This window comes from Capsicum annuum, chromosome 3 (assembly GCF_002878395.1).
Source record: "Capsicum annuum cultivar UCD-10X-F1 chromosome 3, UCD10Xv1.1, whole genome shotgun sequence".
In the NCBI taxonomy this organism is placed as follows: domain Eukaryota; kingdom Viridiplantae; phylum Streptophyta; class Magnoliopsida; order Solanales; family Solanaceae; genus Capsicum; species Capsicum annuum.
Genome location: NC_061113.1, coordinates 268,135,494 through 268,155,858, shown reverse-complemented (window position 1 = coordinate 268,155,858; position 20,365 = coordinate 268,135,494). Strand labels below are relative to the sequence as shown.

General features: G+C 37.4%; 3 protein-coding genes across 4 annotated transcripts in view; 2 read left to right on the top strand and 1 right to left on the bottom strand.

The window, feature by feature from the left end:
• Positions 1–11,194, top strand: part of LOC107861745 (protein FLX-like 3) — an 18,549-nt gene extending 7,355 nt beyond the window's left edge. The window contains exons 2-5 of one of the 2 annotated variants that reach the window (XM_016707098.2): positions 2,283–2,820; positions 2,947–3,092; positions 6,002–6,081; positions 6,187–6,499. In XM_016707098.2, coding sequence (XP_016562584.1) covers positions 2,294–2,820; positions 2,947–3,092; positions 6,002–6,081; positions 6,187–6,270 — 837 coding nt within the window. In that variant the 5' untranslated portion in view covers positions 2,283–2,293 and the 3' untranslated portion in view covers positions 6,271–6,499. Of the gene's footprint in view, positions 1–2,282; positions 2,821–2,946; positions 3,093–6,001; positions 6,082–6,186; positions 6,500–10,409 lie in introns of those variants that run through there. The other variant, XM_016707099.2, reaches the window with a different exon arrangement.
• Positions 11,195–12,108: 914 nt separating this feature from the next.
• LOC107861746 (thioredoxin-like 2-1, chloroplastic) lies at positions 12,109–15,463 on the top strand. The gene is made up of 4 exons (XM_016707100.2): positions 12,109–12,509; positions 13,133–13,312; positions 14,712–14,876; positions 15,100–15,463. Exons 1-4 carry the CDS (start codon positions 12,240–12,242, stop codon positions 15,157–15,159), a joined length of 675 nt encoding a protein of 224 aa, XP_016562586.2. The 5' UTR covers positions 12,109–12,239; the 3' UTR covers positions 15,160–15,463.
• Positions 15,464–15,592: 129 nt separating this feature from the next.
• LOC107861743 (phospholipase D alpha 4) lies at positions 15,593–19,461 on the bottom strand. Its single transcript, XM_016707095.2, has 4 exons — positions 19,151–19,461; positions 18,349–18,903; positions 16,670–17,861; positions 15,593–16,185 (listed from the first exon to the last, which is right to left on the bottom strand). Exons 1-4 carry the CDS (start codon positions 19,235–19,237, stop codon positions 15,752–15,754), a joined length of 2,268 nt encoding a protein of 755 aa, XP_016562581.1. The 5' UTR covers positions 19,238–19,461; the 3' UTR covers positions 15,593–15,751.
• Between the last annotated feature and the right edge of the window lie 904 nt (positions 19,462–20,365).

Genomic DNA, 20,365 nt, shown 5'->3' with positions numbered 1-20,365 from the left:
GGATCAGACACGCACCTGAAAACATTTTTGAAGAGTCCGAGCAACTTGGGCTGCAACCAATTGACCTTGTAAGCGTTTTCTCTGCAAAATGTTTCAAATTTTATTCTCTGCTAAATGATTGATCAAGGTTATTATGGTCGATCTATTTCTTCTATTTTTGTTTTTACTTCCTGTGTAAGTTTGTAATTAAGATTCTTTCCATCAGTCTCTTTCTTTTGCCCATCTTATCCCTCCTCTTCGTGCAGCCGAACGGTCATATAATGATAATTTTTAATTGAGAAATCAACTGCACAAAGCTTTGAAATATCATAAGTCTGGTGAAGGACTAAGCGACCTAATTCTGGAGACCTTTGAAAGTGATAATAGAAACCTGTTGAAGAATCTTCTTTCTTTGTTGCATTGCTCCCAGAAAAACATCTCTCTGTAAAGATCCACCCATGGAAATAGTAGAAATTTCTCCAATAACAGATTTCTTAAGGAATTACAGTGATGGGAAAGTATTGATTGGTAGAGAAAATAAAGTAATACAGTAAAGTGAAGAACGAGAGCAAATGACAAAAACAATAATGAAGAAAGAACACAGGAGACTGGAAAGGAAAAAAGTTGAAGAGTGAAAGCAGACAACTGGTTGGTTAAGCAGTGGCAATAGAATTGAAATATGAAAGAATAGGAAAATAATCGGATGCGGCTTCTTTTTTAAAAAGAAGTGACTTCTGCTTTTGAACAAAAAAGCAGATAAATAGGTAAAACAGATAAAATTCAAAAATTCAGTTCGTTGGCCAAATAGGTATGTCACATCATTGGGTGTTATATATATATATATATATATATGTATATATATGTATATATATATATATATACACACACCTGATAAAACACACACAAATAAATCACAATATGATTTAGATAATTTGTCTTATAATTCTAATTTCCTTTGAAACTGAGGTTACTTGTTAAGGATTAGCTCACATCTAAGTAAGCAACAAGTAGTTAAGTAACATTGTCTATTGATAGTTTTCTTGTGCACTATCTGAGCCTGCCAATTAAATGAACTCTTATTTTTGGATCAGTAAACTGCACTATTGCAGCGGTAACTATTTTTTAAGTTGATCAACATTCAGAAGTGCATCTCATGTGCAATTGAGCTATGGAGTAGATTATTAGTTTGTAGGGAAATTGACACTTTTACCCTATTTTTCCTGGGTTTTCTAACTTTTCTCCATATTATCTTTTGCTAAGTTGCTCTGACTCGGGTGCGGGTGTACGATACGGGTACGGATCTAGAGGTTGGATCCTTTGTAGTATCAATTTAAAGATTCGGGGATATGGATCTAGGAATGGATACGGGTGCATGGATTCGGCGAAAAATAATTTAAATATCTAAAAATAGAGTTATAAAACATAAATTATGAGATATTATGTTGAAAACTTGAGGAGAAAATATTGTTCAAGAAGAAAATCCTGAAAGGAGATAAAAGGAAAAGCAATAACATAGAAATTTCTATATACAAGGTATTCCATTTTCTTTAATTTCACTTTAGCTTTTTGTTTTGAGTACAAAATTTCTTAAATCTGTCAGGACTTTCCCAATCGATTTTGGTCAAAGTACCCAAAATTAGTTGACCGGATCGGGTACGGATCCCACTCCCACACTCACACCCATGTCGTGTCGACACGGGTGCGGCATCGAAAGTGAAGAGTCCGAGCAACTTAGATCTTTTGTAACTTGCATTTCTTTTTGTGTTACTTTTGAATGAAACTAGTTTCTACTTGACTTTGTCTTTCCAGAAGTTTGGATGTACTTCTGTGTACGTACAAGTTACATGTTAATCTGTCTTGACTGATCGACAATCTTTGTGTTATTCTCACTCCACTCTTCTTTTGTTAGCCTTTTTGAACTTTGATCCCTTAGTTTCGATATAGTAGATTCTTTGGTATGCCACCAGACAGTGATAGATCCGCCTTTTCTTTTAAACTATTTCCTATTTTCTGGAAGTTCCTCTCCTTCCCTTCAAGGAACTTGAATTATAAATTTATGTAAGATCTTTTCTTGTTTTCTCTTAGCATTATCAAGAATTGAAGTATTATTAGGTCTGCTAAGTTTCCCTTAGTTGCAACCATAACTTGGTTGCTTGCCTTAAATTCTGCAAAGTTGTTTTTGTAACTTACATCACCTCCTTTGTTTAAGACTTAGTTGAACTGTCGTATCATTACTTGTTTCCGAGATGATTGTTTCTTATTGTTGTGGTCTAATCCTTTTTGCTGTTATTACTAATTTACAGTACCGTGTGAGATGGCTGGAAGGAATCGCATTCCTCGGGAAGCATTTGATAACCGTCGGGGCTATCCTGCAGAAGGACATATTGCCCGTGGTCCGATGCCTCGTCCGATGCCTCTTCCTGCCTTATTAGAGGAAGAGCTTGAAATACAAAATATTGAGATACGCAGGCTTTTGGGTGAAAACCGGAGCCTTGTTGAAGATAGAGTTGTTCTGCAACGTGAATTAGGTGCTGCAAAGGAGGAACTGCACCGTATGAATCTCGCGATAAGTGATATTCAGGCGGACCATGAAGTTCGCTCAAGAGAACTGATTGAACGCGGTTTGAAGCTGGAAGCAGATCTGCGAGCTACAGAACCTTTGAAAAATGAGGCTAAACAGCTCCGCATTGAAGTTCAAAAGCTTAATATTATTAAGCATGATCTCACTGGCCAGGTACAGACCCTCACCAAAGACCTTGCCAAGCTACAAGCTGATAGCCAACAGATTCCCCATTTAAAGGCTGAGATTGGTGGACTGCATCAGGAACTTTTGCGTGCTAGGTATCTGCTCTAGTTTATTTCTTTCCTTTAATGGAGATATGATCAACATGGAATGCTGTTACGTCATTAACCTGCCCGGCCCATCAGGAGTTGAAACCCTTATATTAGTTAGCTCGTGACTTCTAGGTCTGCAATCGAGTATGAAAAGAAGGCTAAAGTTGAACTCATGGATCAGAGACAGGCAATGGAGACAAATATGGTTACTATGGCACGCGAAATTGAAAAGCTGCGTGCTGAGCTTTCTAATTCCGATGGTAGAGCATGGGCTGCAGGTATGCTCTTAGTAGTTTGTTCTTTAATTTAAGAAGACTGTAAAGGGAAGCTTACATGCTTTCCTTCCTAGTGGAGGTACTGTTTTTACTGCTTGTACATTTGCTTTTGGGAGCAGATTTGACACACTCCATCAGAAACCATTGATGCTCGAGTCTTGGGGTTTCTGATGGTGAAATGGCAGAGTCTAAATAGAATCTTTAGTTTAACTCTACCAGTCCTTATACTTAGGTGCTGGGAACTTTGAGAAGCACTAAGTTTGAACTTTTGAGCGTCTGCTGAGCTAATTCCCAAAATGAGCATAGTAGTTTCTTTTTGGAACTGGTAAGTTGTATTCCTCAACTTCTTCAAAGTCCGTTGCAAGATGAGTTCTGTATAATCATTCATCATCTGAAAGAGGTCCATTCTCCTGGATGATTTCAAGACTAGCAATCTGGCTCCTTATATCATCCTTCCTCTGTCTGCAGTTGTTCATGTTTCCTTGTTGCACTCCTTTCGCTTTTTTTTTCCTTCAAAAGGTTCAGTTTAGAGACCAAAATTAAGGATGGTGTACCAGTGGCATTGAAAGCTGCCACCACTCTGATTTTGTCCTTGCATCCTGCCAGCACCATTCCCCAAACTTAAAGATTTCTTATACTCCTATCCTCCACATGTAAGCTATATCGGGCTACGAATTACGATCATAATTAAGTTTAGGAAGGATAGACTCTTTGATCTGTAAGAATAGTTCCTCCACTAGGAAGAGTAAACAAACCTGTCAATTATTGATGCACTCCTATGATTTTCTCCCCTTCTCAACGTATACGATCCTCCAAATAAAGGCGGATCAAACAGTTCCCTGGCATTTATCCATTTTGCGAATTCAGTCATTGCCCCTGATATTCTGTTGCAATTTGTTCTCTCAAATCAGTAGAAATGGTAAAATCTTCACATATCACCCAAGGCCCATCACATATATGTCCTAGTTCCTACAACAGCCAATTGCCGCCATAGTTCCCTCCTTCCAATTTTATCAGTCTGCATAGAAGTCAACTCCCGATTGATTCCCACAAATTTGCAAGTTATCATCTTATTACCACTATCTACTATCTCTCCTGTCCAGTACCTCATGTCCCAAAACAGCCAGCACATTCCCTCCACTACTCGCTAATGCTTCCACCCTCTTCTGTTTCTTTATCACATAGACTAAGCTGTGTTTCATCTTCAATAACAACCTCCATTTTTGATGTTTTAAAGCTTCCTTCCTTTGTAGAATCTTCAAGTCTCGTGAGAGCTTTCTCCTCGACCTTACTAGAAATTGAGGAAGAAGATTGAAAGTCCATACACGCATTAATGAAATCTGTAAAGCGCTCAGCTATTAATTTTCTTCTTGGGCTCTGGCTTCTGCTTTGGAATAAATTGGGCTGCGAATAACCCAATGTGCTATCCAATTCAGTGCATACACACATTGCTACGCACAGTCTAGTTTTTATTGAACAACTCCTTACAGCTAGATTAGATTTCTTCAATCCTATAAAGCACATGTGTGACATAATGCCTTAAAATAGTGCAGCTATAGACCTACCTTCTTGCATGCTATCATGATATAGGGAACCAGATTTTATTATGTAGCTCTATGTACAGTTAAAACAAACTGATACTCCCAAACTAAAAGAAAATAGAAGCAGAAAGATGGAGTGATCTATCAAGCACAAGTCTCATCCAAAAAATAGTTCAAATGATTCAGTAAGGGCCACTTAGATCCAATTAGCAAAAGATCTACTTAACATTATCCTGTTGTTATTGTGCAAATGCATAGCTATAATTTTCTAATAATGGCTCCTATCAAGTTTCTGGTAATTTCTTAAATAGCTCTTGTATAAGTATTATCTATATGCTTTATTGGGATATTGTAATTTCTCTGTTGTGCACTTCCTAATCTCGTGTCCCAGGTTAGCCTCCGTGCTTATTCAGGTGTTGCCTAATGTGGCAATCCTAGGATGTAGGAGCTACTCTTCTTGAACCCAAATGTGCTTTTACAACAACATAACCAGTGAAATCCCATAGGCGGGGTCTGGGGAGAGGGTAGACTGTATGCGGTCTGAGCATTCTTTGAATGGGATGAATACTTTTGTTGGTAGTAGGGGGAAAATCCGTGATCGACAAGCTGTATATCGAAGAAGTAGGGAATCTACAAAAACATTTGATAACTCTTGGATCCAAAGGTCCCAAACATTCAGGTGTGGGAAGGGGCTTTCAGAGTGGTAACTTTTTTCCTTGGATTTTTTTCCACATACGAGTCTTTTTAATCCTTTGAGCTGTTAAGATAGCAGTATTCCTTTTTAAGCCAACTGTAGAGTTAGTTCGCTAGGCTTTTAGTAGTGATTCAAAGTAAAAGCATCATTTCTTGATCAGGATTTTCTGATTTTATTTAGTGGATTGCAAGTTTTGCACTTTGAGGCTGAATGACCAGGGAGTTGGTGAATTTATGGTGATTACACTTTTTGGGTAGTGCTTGTACCTCATGTATAAAATCTCATTCTGGAGCTGCAGTGAGCAGTCCCTTTTAGCCCCATTTGTTTGATGTTAGAGATACCCCTCCAAAACGAAAATGTAGAAATGAGAGAAGATATATATACCTTCCATGATGACAAACTCCACTCCTTTTATAGGATCTTTTAGAAGAAGCTCTTCAAATGCATACATCCTCTAACTTCTTTAGTTAAAGGTAGTGAGAAGAATGATTACAGGTTGTATCTTTTTAACCCTCTACTGTTTGAGCAGTAGACTTGAAAACTTTTTACTCTTGATCACCGGTGACAAAATTAGACCAGATAGTTGACCTCCAGTGTGGTTAAGTAGTTTGAGAAATCAGAGGATACTTTATTCTTTTGGTTACTTATGTTAACGATTTATTATCTGTTTGCTAAAGGTGGATCATATGGGATGAGATATGGAAGACATGATGCAAGTTTTCCTGCACCTTATGGCGAGGGATATGGGGTTCATATGGTATGAATATTTCCAATCACATGATTGGGAGTTTATTTTAGTGGTCATAGCAAACATCATAGGTAGAGTCGACTTGGTGCATTGACATTCATCCATTATTCTCAGGGTGCTGCTGACAAGGGTCCTTTGTACGGTGCTGCTTCTGCTTCACGGGGAGGACTAGAGAAACCTCAAATGAATCGTCGCTGAGGTGTTCTTTCCGGTTCACTTGCTGTCCAATAGGATGAAGGGCCTCTCTTTTTTTCTTGTAGTTGTGTTAGTATTTTCGAGTCTCTGATGTGGATCCATAATATTCGGGTACTGAAATACTGGGTGCTGCCTTTTATCCTAAACTGTATAGGGTATGTAAGGCTCTTCCATTGTTGATGGAACAGGATTTTTATTATTAATGCCTAATGTTATGACTTTATAGTTTAAATTAGCACTGTTCTAGTTCGTTGCGTTCATTACTTGTCCGTTTTGTGCTTTCTGAGCATTTGATTTTCTTAATAATTCTGGTGACCAGTTTTAAGTTGTATTATCACGAAGAATTTTGCAAGGGACTAGCCTGATGGATTTAGAAGTATGATGGTGCATTTAGTTGTCTTAATTATCAGAAGTATGTGGTTGTTTTTGGTAGATAGTGTACCGTATGGGAATATGATGTTGCACCAATGTTTTGGCTTACTAGACAAGGTATTTTGGGATATGAAGCTTTGTGAGGTAGTTGCTTTCATGGACATTACAAACTCGTGATTTCTTGATTGTAATCTTTGAACCTCCCTTGAGCGATGTATGTTGGTATTCATACTGGCAGAAGAAGCTGATGCAGTGCAGTAATCTGCATCAGAATATGAACCCCCTAGACTCACCTGTAGAAGTTCCGCACTTGTATTATTTTTATTCATACAAGCATGTAGGATAATTTTCTTGAGGCCAGAGTAACTAGTATAGAGTGGAAATATTTATGTTAGAATGCTCTGGATGATTGTATTGTTTATTATTTCTCTCCTATTTCTTAAAAGATTGTGGGAGGTTATCGTTAAGTGACTTTGGTAGGTTAGATATTTTTGGGGAAAGTAAACAGCAGTGCATGCTTACCATAAATGTTGCACTTGATGAATGACAGTCTGCTCTTGATGTTACCTTTGTCAAAAGAAAATGACAGTCTGCTCTTGATGTTACCTTTGTCAAAAGAAAATGACAGTCTGCTCTTGTAGCCATCTGCTGCTTACATAGCAATGCTATGGAACTGTTATTACTATCTTTTTCCAATTTCATTGAGTTAGAACCATGAAGTTGGTGGTTAGTGATGAACTCAAATCGTTCTGGGTACTGGAGAGAAAGGGTTGTGCCTTAGGGAAATAGGAACTGTAGTATCATCACTCCGTGTTTACTATGTGTTGGTGTATCAAGTTATCAGTCCTATTGGAGGCAGCCACCACAGCTCAAAATAGATCAGCACAGCCTTGTCAGTTCTTTAGAATGAAGTCATGGCTGCAAGATGGGGGCAGAGGCAGAGTGGTGAAGCTGGCACGATCTTGGAGTGGAAAGCTGAAATACCTCCCTGATCTGATTAAACCCATTTTCAAATTTGAAAATACAGCATTCACGTCAACTTCTGGGTAATTCTTCCTTAACCTTTCGCTTCGCTTAACATGTGGCTGTGCTATAATGTTCATAAGGCCAGTCATCCTGGCTGCACCAATTGGAACACGATTTGCCGACAAACATTGAGATGGTCCTTGAAATCTTGAGTGAAGACAGTGCATGCTGCAAAGGCAAGTGATCACTGCCTATCAAAATTCCATAGGCAAGTATTCTGTTTCGATAGCCCCTGAAATTATACTTTCTACCAGAGATTATACTTGGATGTGCTTCTCTATCTTCTTTCTGTCTCTGTGCGTTTATGTTCAGGAATATTTGGATGTAGATCACTCCCACTCCCACTCTTATTCTGAATGCTTATGAAATGACTTTATTTTCATCATGACAAATTCTCTCCGAGATCAGCCTAATGTTTAGGGTATTGATCCTGATGGGGTTATAGTCTAGGATTAGGTCTTAGTTACACAAATCTATAGATCATGGGGTTTTCTGAACCTTTAGGACTCATTTGGTTCTAGGATATGTTATGCTAGGTTAAGTTCATGCGGATTCGTTATGCAAGAATTTGTCGTGCGTCTAGTTAGTAAAGGGTTATATAAGGAAAAATTACAGCACCTTTAGGCCATTTAGTTTACAAAATATGTACAAAATGTATAGGTAGTGTATACTTTATACTGATAATATACATATAGCATGCAAACCTATACATGTCATATTCAGATGTTTATACAGCCGAGTGTATCTGTAGTGTATACTTAGTCCATTTTTTGTGAACTAGATATCTGAATTATATATATTGGTAACTATCCCATTTTATAATGCCTATTGTTTGTTGTTGGTCATTTTAACATTTTAATCATTCATTACTTAATACCCACCATTCCACATTCCACCCCGCATAAAATAATACATATATTTCTTCACTACTTTTATATGTATTATTTATCCAGAAAACAAAAAAGATATACCAAATATTGGATAATGGGTATTTCACTTAGATATGACATTTACTGTATGAGAAATGCAATTTTACTCATCCAGGAAAAGACCACATATATTTTACTTTGGTTGAAGAAGCAAGTATCCTGAGGATTCATCATAAATTGGTCAGCCTATCGTAGTCCCCTCCTCTGTCCAGGCTTTAGACTGGTAATTGTGAGCAAGTTCACACAAATGGAGTTTAAGTGGAGTGAAATGGATAGTGAAGATTCATACAGTCCACTCCAACTTGTGTGGGATTGAGACATTGTAGTTATTGTTTGAAGAAACAGTTAGCAATCTACTCTGGTGACAGTCGACACCATATTGTTGGATGAAAAAATGTTCATAAATGAGGCGTAGTTGTTGTAGTTTGAAGAAACAATTAGGAATCTGCCTTGCTGACAGTCGGCACCTTATTATTGGTGGATGAAACAGTGGTCCTTCTATGCTTAGTTTCATCTTGCGGTCTTTTATGTAGTAGTTGAAACACATGCCAATGGGGTGTGTAGTTTTTCAACTGCTACTATATACAGTATCTTGTATTTAGGTGGAGGCTACTGTATTTTGAGTATAATGCCTGGTTTTGGATGCTGAATGGGTGTGACCTTTAGCTGTAGTTGGTGAGTGAGTCATTTATAAGGAATCACACTCATGTTGTCAGAAGGTGGAGTGAACTTGGTTCTTGCTTGATCGTTGAAGTTGCTGAGATGAAATAATTCACGTTAGAAATTGAACCATGTTTACCTTTTGTTGCTGATTTTCTCGAGGTACTTTCCATGGAGGTGATGAGATTTTGCTTCAATGTTCACTGAGAGTAGTTGGGTTTTAGTTCAGGGGCAAAGTTGGAAGAAAATTAAGGTTAATGGAGGAATCTTTTGGTATTCAAGACAAAGTGACCTCTATGTGCGGTGCCAGAATATCCTGGTTCATCATCGTGCAAGCAATATGCCAGAATGGACACTGTTGTTCCACTTGGTTTACTTTCATCTTTCTTTTCTACTTCAACAATAGCATACCCAGTATAGTCTCGCAAGATCTGAGAAGGATAAGATGTAACCCTATGTTTGCAGGGTAGAGAGGTTGGTCCTGATAAACCATGTATCTTCTAAACATGGCGTTTTGACTAACCAACACTCTGCCCCATATAATAATGTTAGTTTAACTACCACTATGTAGAACTTACCCTTAAACCTTGACGACATAGTCTTATCGCACAATACCTTGTATGCAAACTTCCATTCATCCAACTCGCACCAATACGCATCATCAATCTCTACGTCTTCTTGAATTTATGGACCCTAGATACTTGAAGTTTCCTCTCTTAGGTATGGTTTGTGCGCCAATCTTCATTTCCACCTCCGCCTCATGTGTCACATCATTGCACTTGTACTACATTTATTCTGTTTTAATCCTGCTTGACTGGTTGTTTCCAAACTTTCAGCCTATCATGCCTTTTTCTTTTCTATACTAGTGAATCATTCCATGAAGGGTGGATTTGGGTACGGGCGGTGTAGGGTAACCCCCCTCCCCTTCTGCCCAAAAGAAAAAAGGATTCGCATATCTCATGGTTCTATCTGATTGTTGGTAGATTTCCCTCTTCACATTCTTTGTCTTGTTATGTTCTCAAACTCTCCATGCTGTATGAAGTTGCACAATTATTCATTTCTTGTTAATATATTATAAGCATCTACATTATTCTCTTTTCTTAAAATTCCTTTCTAACAGTGGTCTCATAATAGTTTCTTCATTTCTTTTTGCAGATGAAAGCTGGAAGCATGGTTCAATGTACTTTTACGTTTATCTTGCTGCCTTATTGCTATGGGAGGACATTTGTTGTACAAAGTTGGGGTGTGACCTGTTGGCTGTCGGAGCTCCATGACGATCTGATCTAAAGCCATGCCTATGATAAAGATGGGTCTAGGAACTCATGATGCTCTGATTTTAAGTCAATATGAGTTTGGGGTATTTTTTAATGAGATGTCTGAAAGCAATTTAATTGACATCCACTTGGTGCCTGAATTCAAGGCTGAGTTCTTATGATTTGGGAGGGGCTTGTGACTCTGAATCAGCTCCCACACCATGGCATCCTGGATAACCAAATCAACATCCGTGCCTCACATAACAAAAGATTCAAATGGACTACTTCCCATGCTGTTATAGCAGCCAGCCCATACATGAGAGGTTGTGCTTATGAGCAACAACACAAAGTTACGCATTTTTATGCTCCCAGAGATTGTGCTTGTGAGCAGCAACATTAAGTTACGCATGCAAAAGTGGGATTCTAACATTGAGGGATAGGAAAAACAGCTCGAGTGATTGTGATACAGGCGATAGCCTCACTGTTTATCACCAGAAGTTGAGCTTCTTTAGTCTTCCAAATATGCTTTTTATTGCAGATAGGGCATGCTTTTATGGAAATTTTGGGGCCGTATGCCAGGGTCAATTTCCTCGAGATTGCATAACCACTGATTAGTATACAACGTGTGCATGATTGCAACAGCATACTTAGGTTCAAAAAAAATATAATTTCAATCATTTGCTACAATTTTATTTTGTCTTGTATTTTTCCTCGTGATCTTTTCAATTTCCTTCACTGGGAATTCAATGAATCGAGTTTGGCATCTCAGTGGATTAAAGCTCACAATACAGAGCAACAAGCCTAAAATCAAGCAGACAACATAGCTAGTGAAATTTTACAAGTGGAGTATATGCGGACCTTGACACTACTTCGGATCCTCGGCTCGGGTACACCAAATCAAAGTAAGGTACACCAAATCAAAGTAAAGTAGGTATAGCAACTAACAAGGAAACAGTAATAACAAATCTTTGACATCTATTCCATCTCTCTAAGCATTATCACCATAATATATTCCTGCAACTTGCCAATATTGCATGCAGCCAATTATTATGAATTTCAAAAGTACAATTAAGCAAATCCAAGTCGACAATAATAAATAATGCAAGTAATAATAATCAACAACAAACACGGAGACTAATGTTGCAACTATTAGTAAAAACCAAGAAATTGGATCACTGCATCAAACTATTCCCAAACTTATCCAAGGACATTGAATTAAAAGGAACAGACCCTCTCAAGTTTAAAAAAATTAGATAAAAGGGGCAAGTTTTTTTCAATTTTTTTTTTTTTGACAATTTTGTTCCAACAACTAAAAAGGCTGTGTCAATAACTATACAAGTTGTATCAGCAACTATCAAAATTATTCGATAATTTTGATTTTTTTTTTAATGGTTGGGACAACAAAGGCAGTTGTCGAATAATTGTATCAGTTGTTTAGTCGACTTTATCTTTTTTTAATTTAATAATAATGTCGTCATCTTTATTTAATTAAAGACTTGAGCATTTTTTTCTCACTTTATCCATCCGGAAAATGAAACAACACTGAATTAACTACTAAACTTGTACTCATATTTCACTGAAATTGAATTATATTACGGGCTAAAATTAAAATAATTAATTACTAATATTATATTGGCAAAAGAAATATGGAAATTGGTAGAATGGGATTGGAGTGGCGGTGCCCCCGGTTATTGTGAAGCAGTCCAGCTACTTTTTAGTCTCCCTCTTGTCTATGTTTCATCTTCTTCTTGTTCTTGATTCTCAAAACTGCCCTGCTGATTCCACTCCGGTCGAGAGAGAGATTATGCAGGGCTACTCTGTGTTTTCGCCTAAAGTTTCTCCCTTTTCCCTTTCCTCCTCTCTTTCTTCAAACCCCACTTACTCTTCTTCGCCATTCCCCTTTAAAGCTGCTAAATTGAACGAATGGGAGAAAAGGGCTCTTCATTCTCCTGTTGTTAATCCTTTTCATTATGCCCCAAACAAGCCTTTGCTTTATTTCAAGGTAATTTTTCTGGGTGTATTATGTATGTATCTTTGAGTGACCCCCACTGCATTCTCAATGTGGGGCTATTGGTAGTTTTAACTAATGTCGAATTGCCTAGATTACTGAAGAAAACTATTGAATCAATGTTATTAGCTGTGAATTCGAACTTTTTGGTGTTTTCTGTTTCTTTGATGATATGGAAATAAAAGCGGATTCCAGTCGATGAATCGTGCAATGAGATATGCCCTGCAATAAACCAAGGAAACTAGGCGATTCGACCAAAATGAATTCTTGCTTTCCCCATGCTTGTTGATTGCATTTGTCAATGGCTGTAAACTAAGATAGGTTAAGTAGATGGGAGACACAAGAATTTGGGTTAATTTGTTTAAAGAGGTACAAAAGTTTGGAACTTTAGTGAAGACTGGGTATTTATTACAATCGACTTTAGCTGCAGTTCGCAGTCATGCTTTTAGTCCCCTTTTCAATTTGGAAAAAAAAGAAGTAAGTCCTGTGTGAAGCTCTTTAGAACAGATCATTGGGGTCCATCTCTTCCCCTTAACTATCTTTTTTTTATGTAGATTAAACGTCGTCGTTTTTTTACTTCCATTGTCAAGAAACGGTGTTCTTTTTCTGGACATCAGGTACATGCAACTGCTGCTGAAACTGATCAACCAAAATGGTGGGAAAAGAATGCCCCAAATCTGATTGACATCCATTCCACTCAGGAATTTTTAGATGCTTTAAGTCAAGCTGGAGATAAATTAGTGATTGTTGAATTTTATGGCACATGGTGTGCCTCTTGTCGTGCATTGTTCCCTAAGGTGAGTGTTTCAGCTTTACCTGAATACTGAACCGTTGCTTTTATAAACAACGGAACACATTGTTCTCACCAATATTGTTTGGATGTACAACAATTATCATAATTTTTGTTTCTGCACTCCTGTGGTTAGTCCACTTTAGCAGACAGGTCTAAGAAAGGAAGGAAATGTTCTGGTAACAATTGCTTCATAAGTAGTACATAAAAAATCTATTGTAGGACTTTTTGATATATCTATACGAAAACATAAATTAGTTAGGAGAATTTCATGTAAAAGAAGTCTTACTCTTTGTTGATATTCTCAAATTTTATAGTCCCTCCACTTTAGAAGCCTTTTTAATTTGGGTGAAATGTTTCTGCACAAGAACCTTATATTTCCGGCGCCATTTTGTAGATTTGGAGCTTCTGGAATAAAGGAAGTAGGAGGTTCCCAAATTATAGAGAGTAGTGAAGAAAACATTAAAAGATCTTTTGATTTCGCTGTAAAAAGAGAATACCATGCTGTATAGATAGTTGAACAAACTTACAGATGACCCAAGCTGAATCATAGGTATTGTTTGCTCATAATGTTTTAACGCCAACTTCGAATTGGTGTTTTACTAATGAAAATTTACTGATTAAAAAACGTGTGCTTTGTATTTAGACTTTGGGGTGGTTGCTGCTGCACTTGTTCTCATTCAAATTCTTCCCTTGAAAAATTCCTACTCATTCTTGCTCGTTTTATAAGCAACTTGCCATCAAGTTACTTGTACAATCATTTTGGTGCATTCAGAGTAGCAGGCCTTGGAAGCTAAGATCTTCCTATACCAGATTGGAAATCTTTGTCCTTTTTCCTATAAGAATCTGTTTTTGATTCATGTAATTGCAAGTAAAATTACTGGACGTAAAGCTTCTTTATGGTCTGACTGTTGAAGCGAGGGGTGCACTCAATTTGGGAGGTAGTCATTATTTTTCTGACCGTACTCATAAGTTATAACCCCAGTTGGCTTGAGATCAAGGCTCGTAATCATTGTTGCTATTGAATTTGTGGTTATGGGAATTTTACTATGATCTTACCTCTTTCTCTTATGACTATCAGAAGTTGCTGTGTCCTATTGCTCAATGTGGGGCTAATTCCCTTATCGATTAATTTCAACTTACCCAATCATCCTATATTCTTTTGGCCTCATTAAGTTTCTAGTAATTTCTTTTGTTTTCTTTTCAGCCTTTTTGTTTGTCTGTTTGACGCACCATGCTTATGTTTCACTGTTATTACATTTTTATATTTTTTTTCCTTTTAAAGCTTTGGGTCACCCATCCTTCCGTTATCATTTTTACACACGTGCTCGGCTGCTAGCAAATATCAAATAAGATTGTGCTGTCCAAGATATATAGATAATTTATTTTTCACTTTCAATGGCCAGATCTGCATGATTGCTGAAAAACACCCAGAGATTCTTTTCATTAAGGTGAACTTTGATGAGAACAAGTCCTTGTGCAAAAGCTTAAATGTAAAAGTCCTTCCATATTTCCACTTCTACAGAGGAGCAGACGGCCTGTTGGATTCCTTTTCTTGCTCGCTCGCAAAGGTAGGACCAATGTTTATCTCATCGCTGTAGGAGGAACTCCATTACTAAGATATCTTGGGTAAAAGAAATTTCTTAACTGATAATGTGGTAGCCTAAACCTTTTTGCTTATTTTTGGGGAAAAAGATTTTCTGACAGTCTAAGCTTATGTTCTTTTACTCCTCATGTTTTCACCTTTCGATCATTTTTCCTGTGAAATAACTTACTTTGGAAAATATAATGCAGCTCCAGAAACTGAGGGATGCAATTGAAAATTATAACCCAGCTCATGCAAAGGAGAGCTGAAAGGCACTGGTGATTCTCAACTTCATGACTTCCATGAAGTTTCTGCATATGACAGAAATGAGCAGTCCAAATAATCTTCGGAGTTACAAGTATGCAAAATTTGGTTGTATGATATTTTGTTTCATAACCTTATTGCTGATTGCTAGGGGCTGTGTCATACTCACAGATTCTCTTCTATAATATGCTAGAAAGCTGCACATAGTTCTTTGTACAAAGCATTCATTTTTTGCCACTGCTGTGATCTATCTCCTGTGATTATCTGGTAAAATTTCAAAATAAAATCACTATCGTATGTGTTTCTTAAGGAAGAACGGAGTTTCGGAATTTTATTCTGTTCACAATCCATTGGAAATGGCAAGAACCTCAAAGACTATTTTGTTCACAATGTGCTTATATACATTTACATATAAAACTACTGTTTTTTTTTAAAAAAAAAATTATATTGCTCTATAGTCACAAGAAACTGATTGTTTCTTCTCTTTGTAATCTTTCAAACAAATTGCACATTTAATCAAACCTGCTACTACTATTCATCATGTACAGAATCATTGGTGCAAGGGCTGTAATCTTCTTAATGCATGTGGGTTTCCTTCTATGTAGTAATCGTAGGTGCTAAAACTTTTGATCTTTTCCCTTTTATTGGTGCTTCAGTATCTGGGAAGTGACCATTTCTCTCCACAAGATCCTCTACATGACCTTCTGCTGTAACATTCACAGGGTAAGTGACCAAATGAACACCCTTCATGTCTTCTACTTCATCTTGATCGTAAATTTTCCACATTTGGTCTCCGATGGAACGGATTCTATGCACACATTCCAAACTTTGAGGCTGTTGAAACTCTTGCTCCACTAGTCCAGTGTGCTCATACCACAATGACATGCGATATGCATAAATGTCCCTTTGATCTATGTCTTCTTCTTCAGTTTTTGACTGATAACATCCTATTGCAATCTCAGTATCACGTTTCCCATCCATGGATCTTTGATTTATGTTAGCAGAACCAATTAATAAGTATGTATCATCCACTGAAAATTTGGAGAAAGAATTGTTAGCACGTACGCTATATTAGTCTAAATGATCAATAATACGACAAGTAGAAGTGGCAAATGAGTGAATTGGGTCAAACTTGGCCAGGTTCGAATGAGTTAAAATAAGTAAACAGATCCTGACCTAATCCATCCAAAATGTCTGGGTCAAATGATAGATTATACGACCCATCCCGCTCATCGTGGAAACAAAATGTGAGTTTAAGTTCTTCCAAATTTACATAATCTCCCATTTTGATTTTGGACGTCTAAGTTTGGGTTGCATTTTGACTCGGTTACACTATTTGACCTGTTTTGACTCGATAGTTTGATGAGTCATTTCAAGTTCAACCCATTGGATTAAGTCAGCAAACAGGTCATAGCTCAACCAGTTTAAACTAGGGCATGTTGCTGAAAAAAAGATTGATTTTGCCACCTCTAAATTAGCACTAAATGAGTATATATAGAGGAAGACTTTTCATACCTATCATGAGCTTAGAGTGAACATAAACCATGAATCTCCTATTCTTTTGAGCCCTCCAGTACTGTGATTCTGCATGTGGAGAATAAGGTGGAACAAATTCTCCCTTGATCTCTTCTTCTCTATTTGCAAGACAGAAGAAATTCAAGTAATCTCTAGGATGCCCCTGTTCGCCGCTTTCTTTAATCGCTTCACCTATAAATTTATACATCATCTTCATTGTTTCGCGAGTCCAGTGCAGTATATCTTGCACTGAATCACTTTCTGGCAGTCCTTCGGGCCACATTGGTATCACAATGTACACAGAAAACCGCTCCTTAGCTCTGATTTTATTCACAATCTTTAGTGCAATCTCGATTGGAATTAAGTTTCTGCAGCCACAATGTTGATCTTGCTCCCAAAGGTGGCATCCACCGATGAAATACTGATTCTCGATGTATATAAATCTGTCAGCTCGCCTAATTGCTTCAACATAAGCTTCATGAATACTTCTTTCAACTGTCATGTTCCTAGGCAAAGGGCATGCGGAGACATGATCAATTGATCGGAGTACTTGAACGTTCCAGTCCCGATCAGTAGAAGCCATGTTTGGCTGATTGCTTAGTTCTGGAATGGATCTTATGGGAATGAGCAAAGACGGGCCAATTTGCTTATTCCATCTTTGTTCAAAATTGTTGAGTATATCCATAGCTGCTTGCCCTTTGACACGAGCGTGAGAATCGTGCCATGGTTCTCTTGGCCCTCCTTTGTGAAGGCTTGCACCAGATACGCTTGTTTGATAGAAATCATAGCAATGTGATTCTGCATTGAGAGTACGAAACAAGGAATGTTGTTCTGTATCGTATCGACCATCACAGAGATCTAAACCACCAAGAAAACTAGTAATTTCTCGACTAGTTGACGATAAATGACTTCTTGAATCTACTGTTATCATCTTCTGATGATGCGCGAAGAATGAGGGCAGTTTATGATGTAATCTGGGAACCAGTTTGCATACTACTTTTGTGTCTCTGAAATAGGCTAAAGAATCTTCGTCGTGTGTTCTCATCACTCCCTTGTTCTTGATGATTGGTAAGGATGTTTCGTCGTCCCAAAGCATGATCCTCACAGCTACACCTTCCTCTGCTTTACGCTTCAGCAATTCCCCTAGCTTTACTCCTTTTGCATGTGTACTTTCTGCACTGGGATCGCGGACCTGAAAAGAGAAGCCACCAGTGTTCCAAATGTTAAGAAGATGGACACCAGGTTTAACTCAACTACAAAAGCTATTTCATTTCTCAACATATCTGGGAACATCTAATACCCCTAAATTGTGAGGCGTGGATAACGTAACATGAGGGCCCTTGGACAAACTGCCTATGTTTCCTTAAAAACAAATAACCCTCCATTACCAAACCTGGGATCCTGTTTCTTGGACTTATTGCATATGTTTGGACATGCCTTCTGCCCAAGTCGAAATCCTTTCTTGACTCTAGAAATCTGATAGCATGTCAAGAAAACGGACATCGGGTCTAACTCGGCCTTAAAATTTATCTCATGAAGTGAGGTTTACCCAAAATCATATAAACAGTCAACAACTCATTCCTCAACTAATGTACGTCAGTCTAACACCAAAACATACGCGTAAAGCCATGAAACAAAAAGAAAAAGAAACGGAAATGGTGATAGTTTTTTCCCCTTACCAAAACCATCTTAGGATTGAAAGACCACCCTGCAACGTAAACCAAATGCTTTGCACCTTCAATGGCTCTGTATATGTCCTCCCACAAGTTTTTAGGTCTCGGCTGAAATGGCGGTTGGAACGTATGTTGGTGATGTGCATCCTGGTAAAGTGTCACACTGCAGTTTGATCTTTGAGGGAACGTTGAATTTTTGAATCCTGTGAATTCACCATTCTCTAGTATTCTTCCCCAGCTTGGTTCATTTTCTGCTGGCTTGAACCAAACAATGAACTGCAACTTCAGTTTCTTCTTTGGCTTCTTGTTTTCAATGGAAAGTGGAAAGAATCCTTCGATTAAACTCACTTCGTTTAAGAGCTTGTTTGCTTGAATAGTGTATTTTCCTAAGATGGAACATTTTGTCTTGAGAGTAATGGTAATTGTTGTGTTTGGAGAATGAGCACATAGGATTTGAAATGTTTGGTTCCAAACACGATCACGTTCTTGTGTTGTTTTTGCTACTGTCTTGTTATCAATCATGATTGTCACAAATGCAGGTTTTCCATTTGCTGATATACACTGCAAAAACAAAATAAGAAGAGTATTTTAGGCCTTAAAAACTAGTAGTAATTGTTATTGCAGCTCAGGGGCTCTGGTCTAATGGTAAGAGCGTAGCCCGTGATGTGTTTGATTACACACATTACGAGTTTAAACCACAAATGTAATCGCTGAAACCTAGCTTGGATGGAACTGAAACAAGATTTTGTGAACGAATACAAAGGTTTGTTAGTACAAGAAAAACTTGTGTTTGCAATGTATCACTTACCTTGAAGGGAAGAGAGGACTTGCGAGACGTGGCACGGAAAATTGAAACTTCAAGTGTTCCATGAAATAACTTGTGTTTGCCCTCCATTTTATTTTTTTTTGCAGCTCTTCAAAATATTGACAATATTTGGTTGATTCAATTTCGAGATAGAAAGCTATCAAAGAAATATAAAGAATTTCCTTTGTTTTTGGGTCATGGGATCACACAACACTAGTTTGTTGATATATAAAGGTAGGTAAGTCTGTTATTTTAATAAAAGGACAGACAGCTATGCATGTATGTTTTGTAAATCAAGATATGAGTGGAAACTTGGAATACAAATGAGATGTTGGAAGTGGACAAAACTTAAAAACATGTAAATTGTATCCTTAAAGGCAACCTTCAAGTTCACTGCTAGTTTCTGCTTTAAGCTGAAGTTTTCCCTATCCTACCATTCCCACTTTTGTGTTATCTAACATTGGCTTAGGTTGCACCAAACAAGTTGGAAAACCTGATGGATAAATGAGCTTTAACTAATGATTTTAATAGTTTTTTAAATAGTAAATTTCAAGGGATAGGAAATAGGATAAAAATTTACTCGACGAAAGGCTTACGGTGGATACCTCGGCACCTAGAGACGAGGAATGGTATTTACACCAAATCAATAATTTAACGTTATGTTTCTTTCTTACCCGTGGTTTTCACTTAACCGTGTATTCTAATAATTTTTTTGACTGCTAAAGTTAAGTTACTTGATTTGATATAAAATATTAGGTGCAAATAAGTATTTATCTATAAAAAATAATAGCCGGGCTAAAATGACCTATGGCTCCTTATAATTTTTCGTAAATTTAAAGACAGTGAAATTTGTAACGTAGAAACTAACAAATTGACCCATTAAAATATGTTAAGATAGATTAAAAGAACTGTACGATGCATTAAGCTACCTTGCTATGCGTGGGATCCTGCTATGTTAAGATAGACAGAGAGTATAAAAATGTTTTGTATTAATGTAAAAATGTTGATCGATACATTATTTGGTGTTAAATTTATTTATATTGTCAATGTAAAATTATGGGCAAATATGGTTAGCAAATTGTGGGACTACACCATCTATCGAGAACAATATTTTTACCCCTACAAAGATAGAGGAAAAGTCTGTGTATATCCTATTCTATGTAAATCTCACTTGTGGAGACTACATTATACACTGCAGGGCAGATCTAGGAGCTCGGG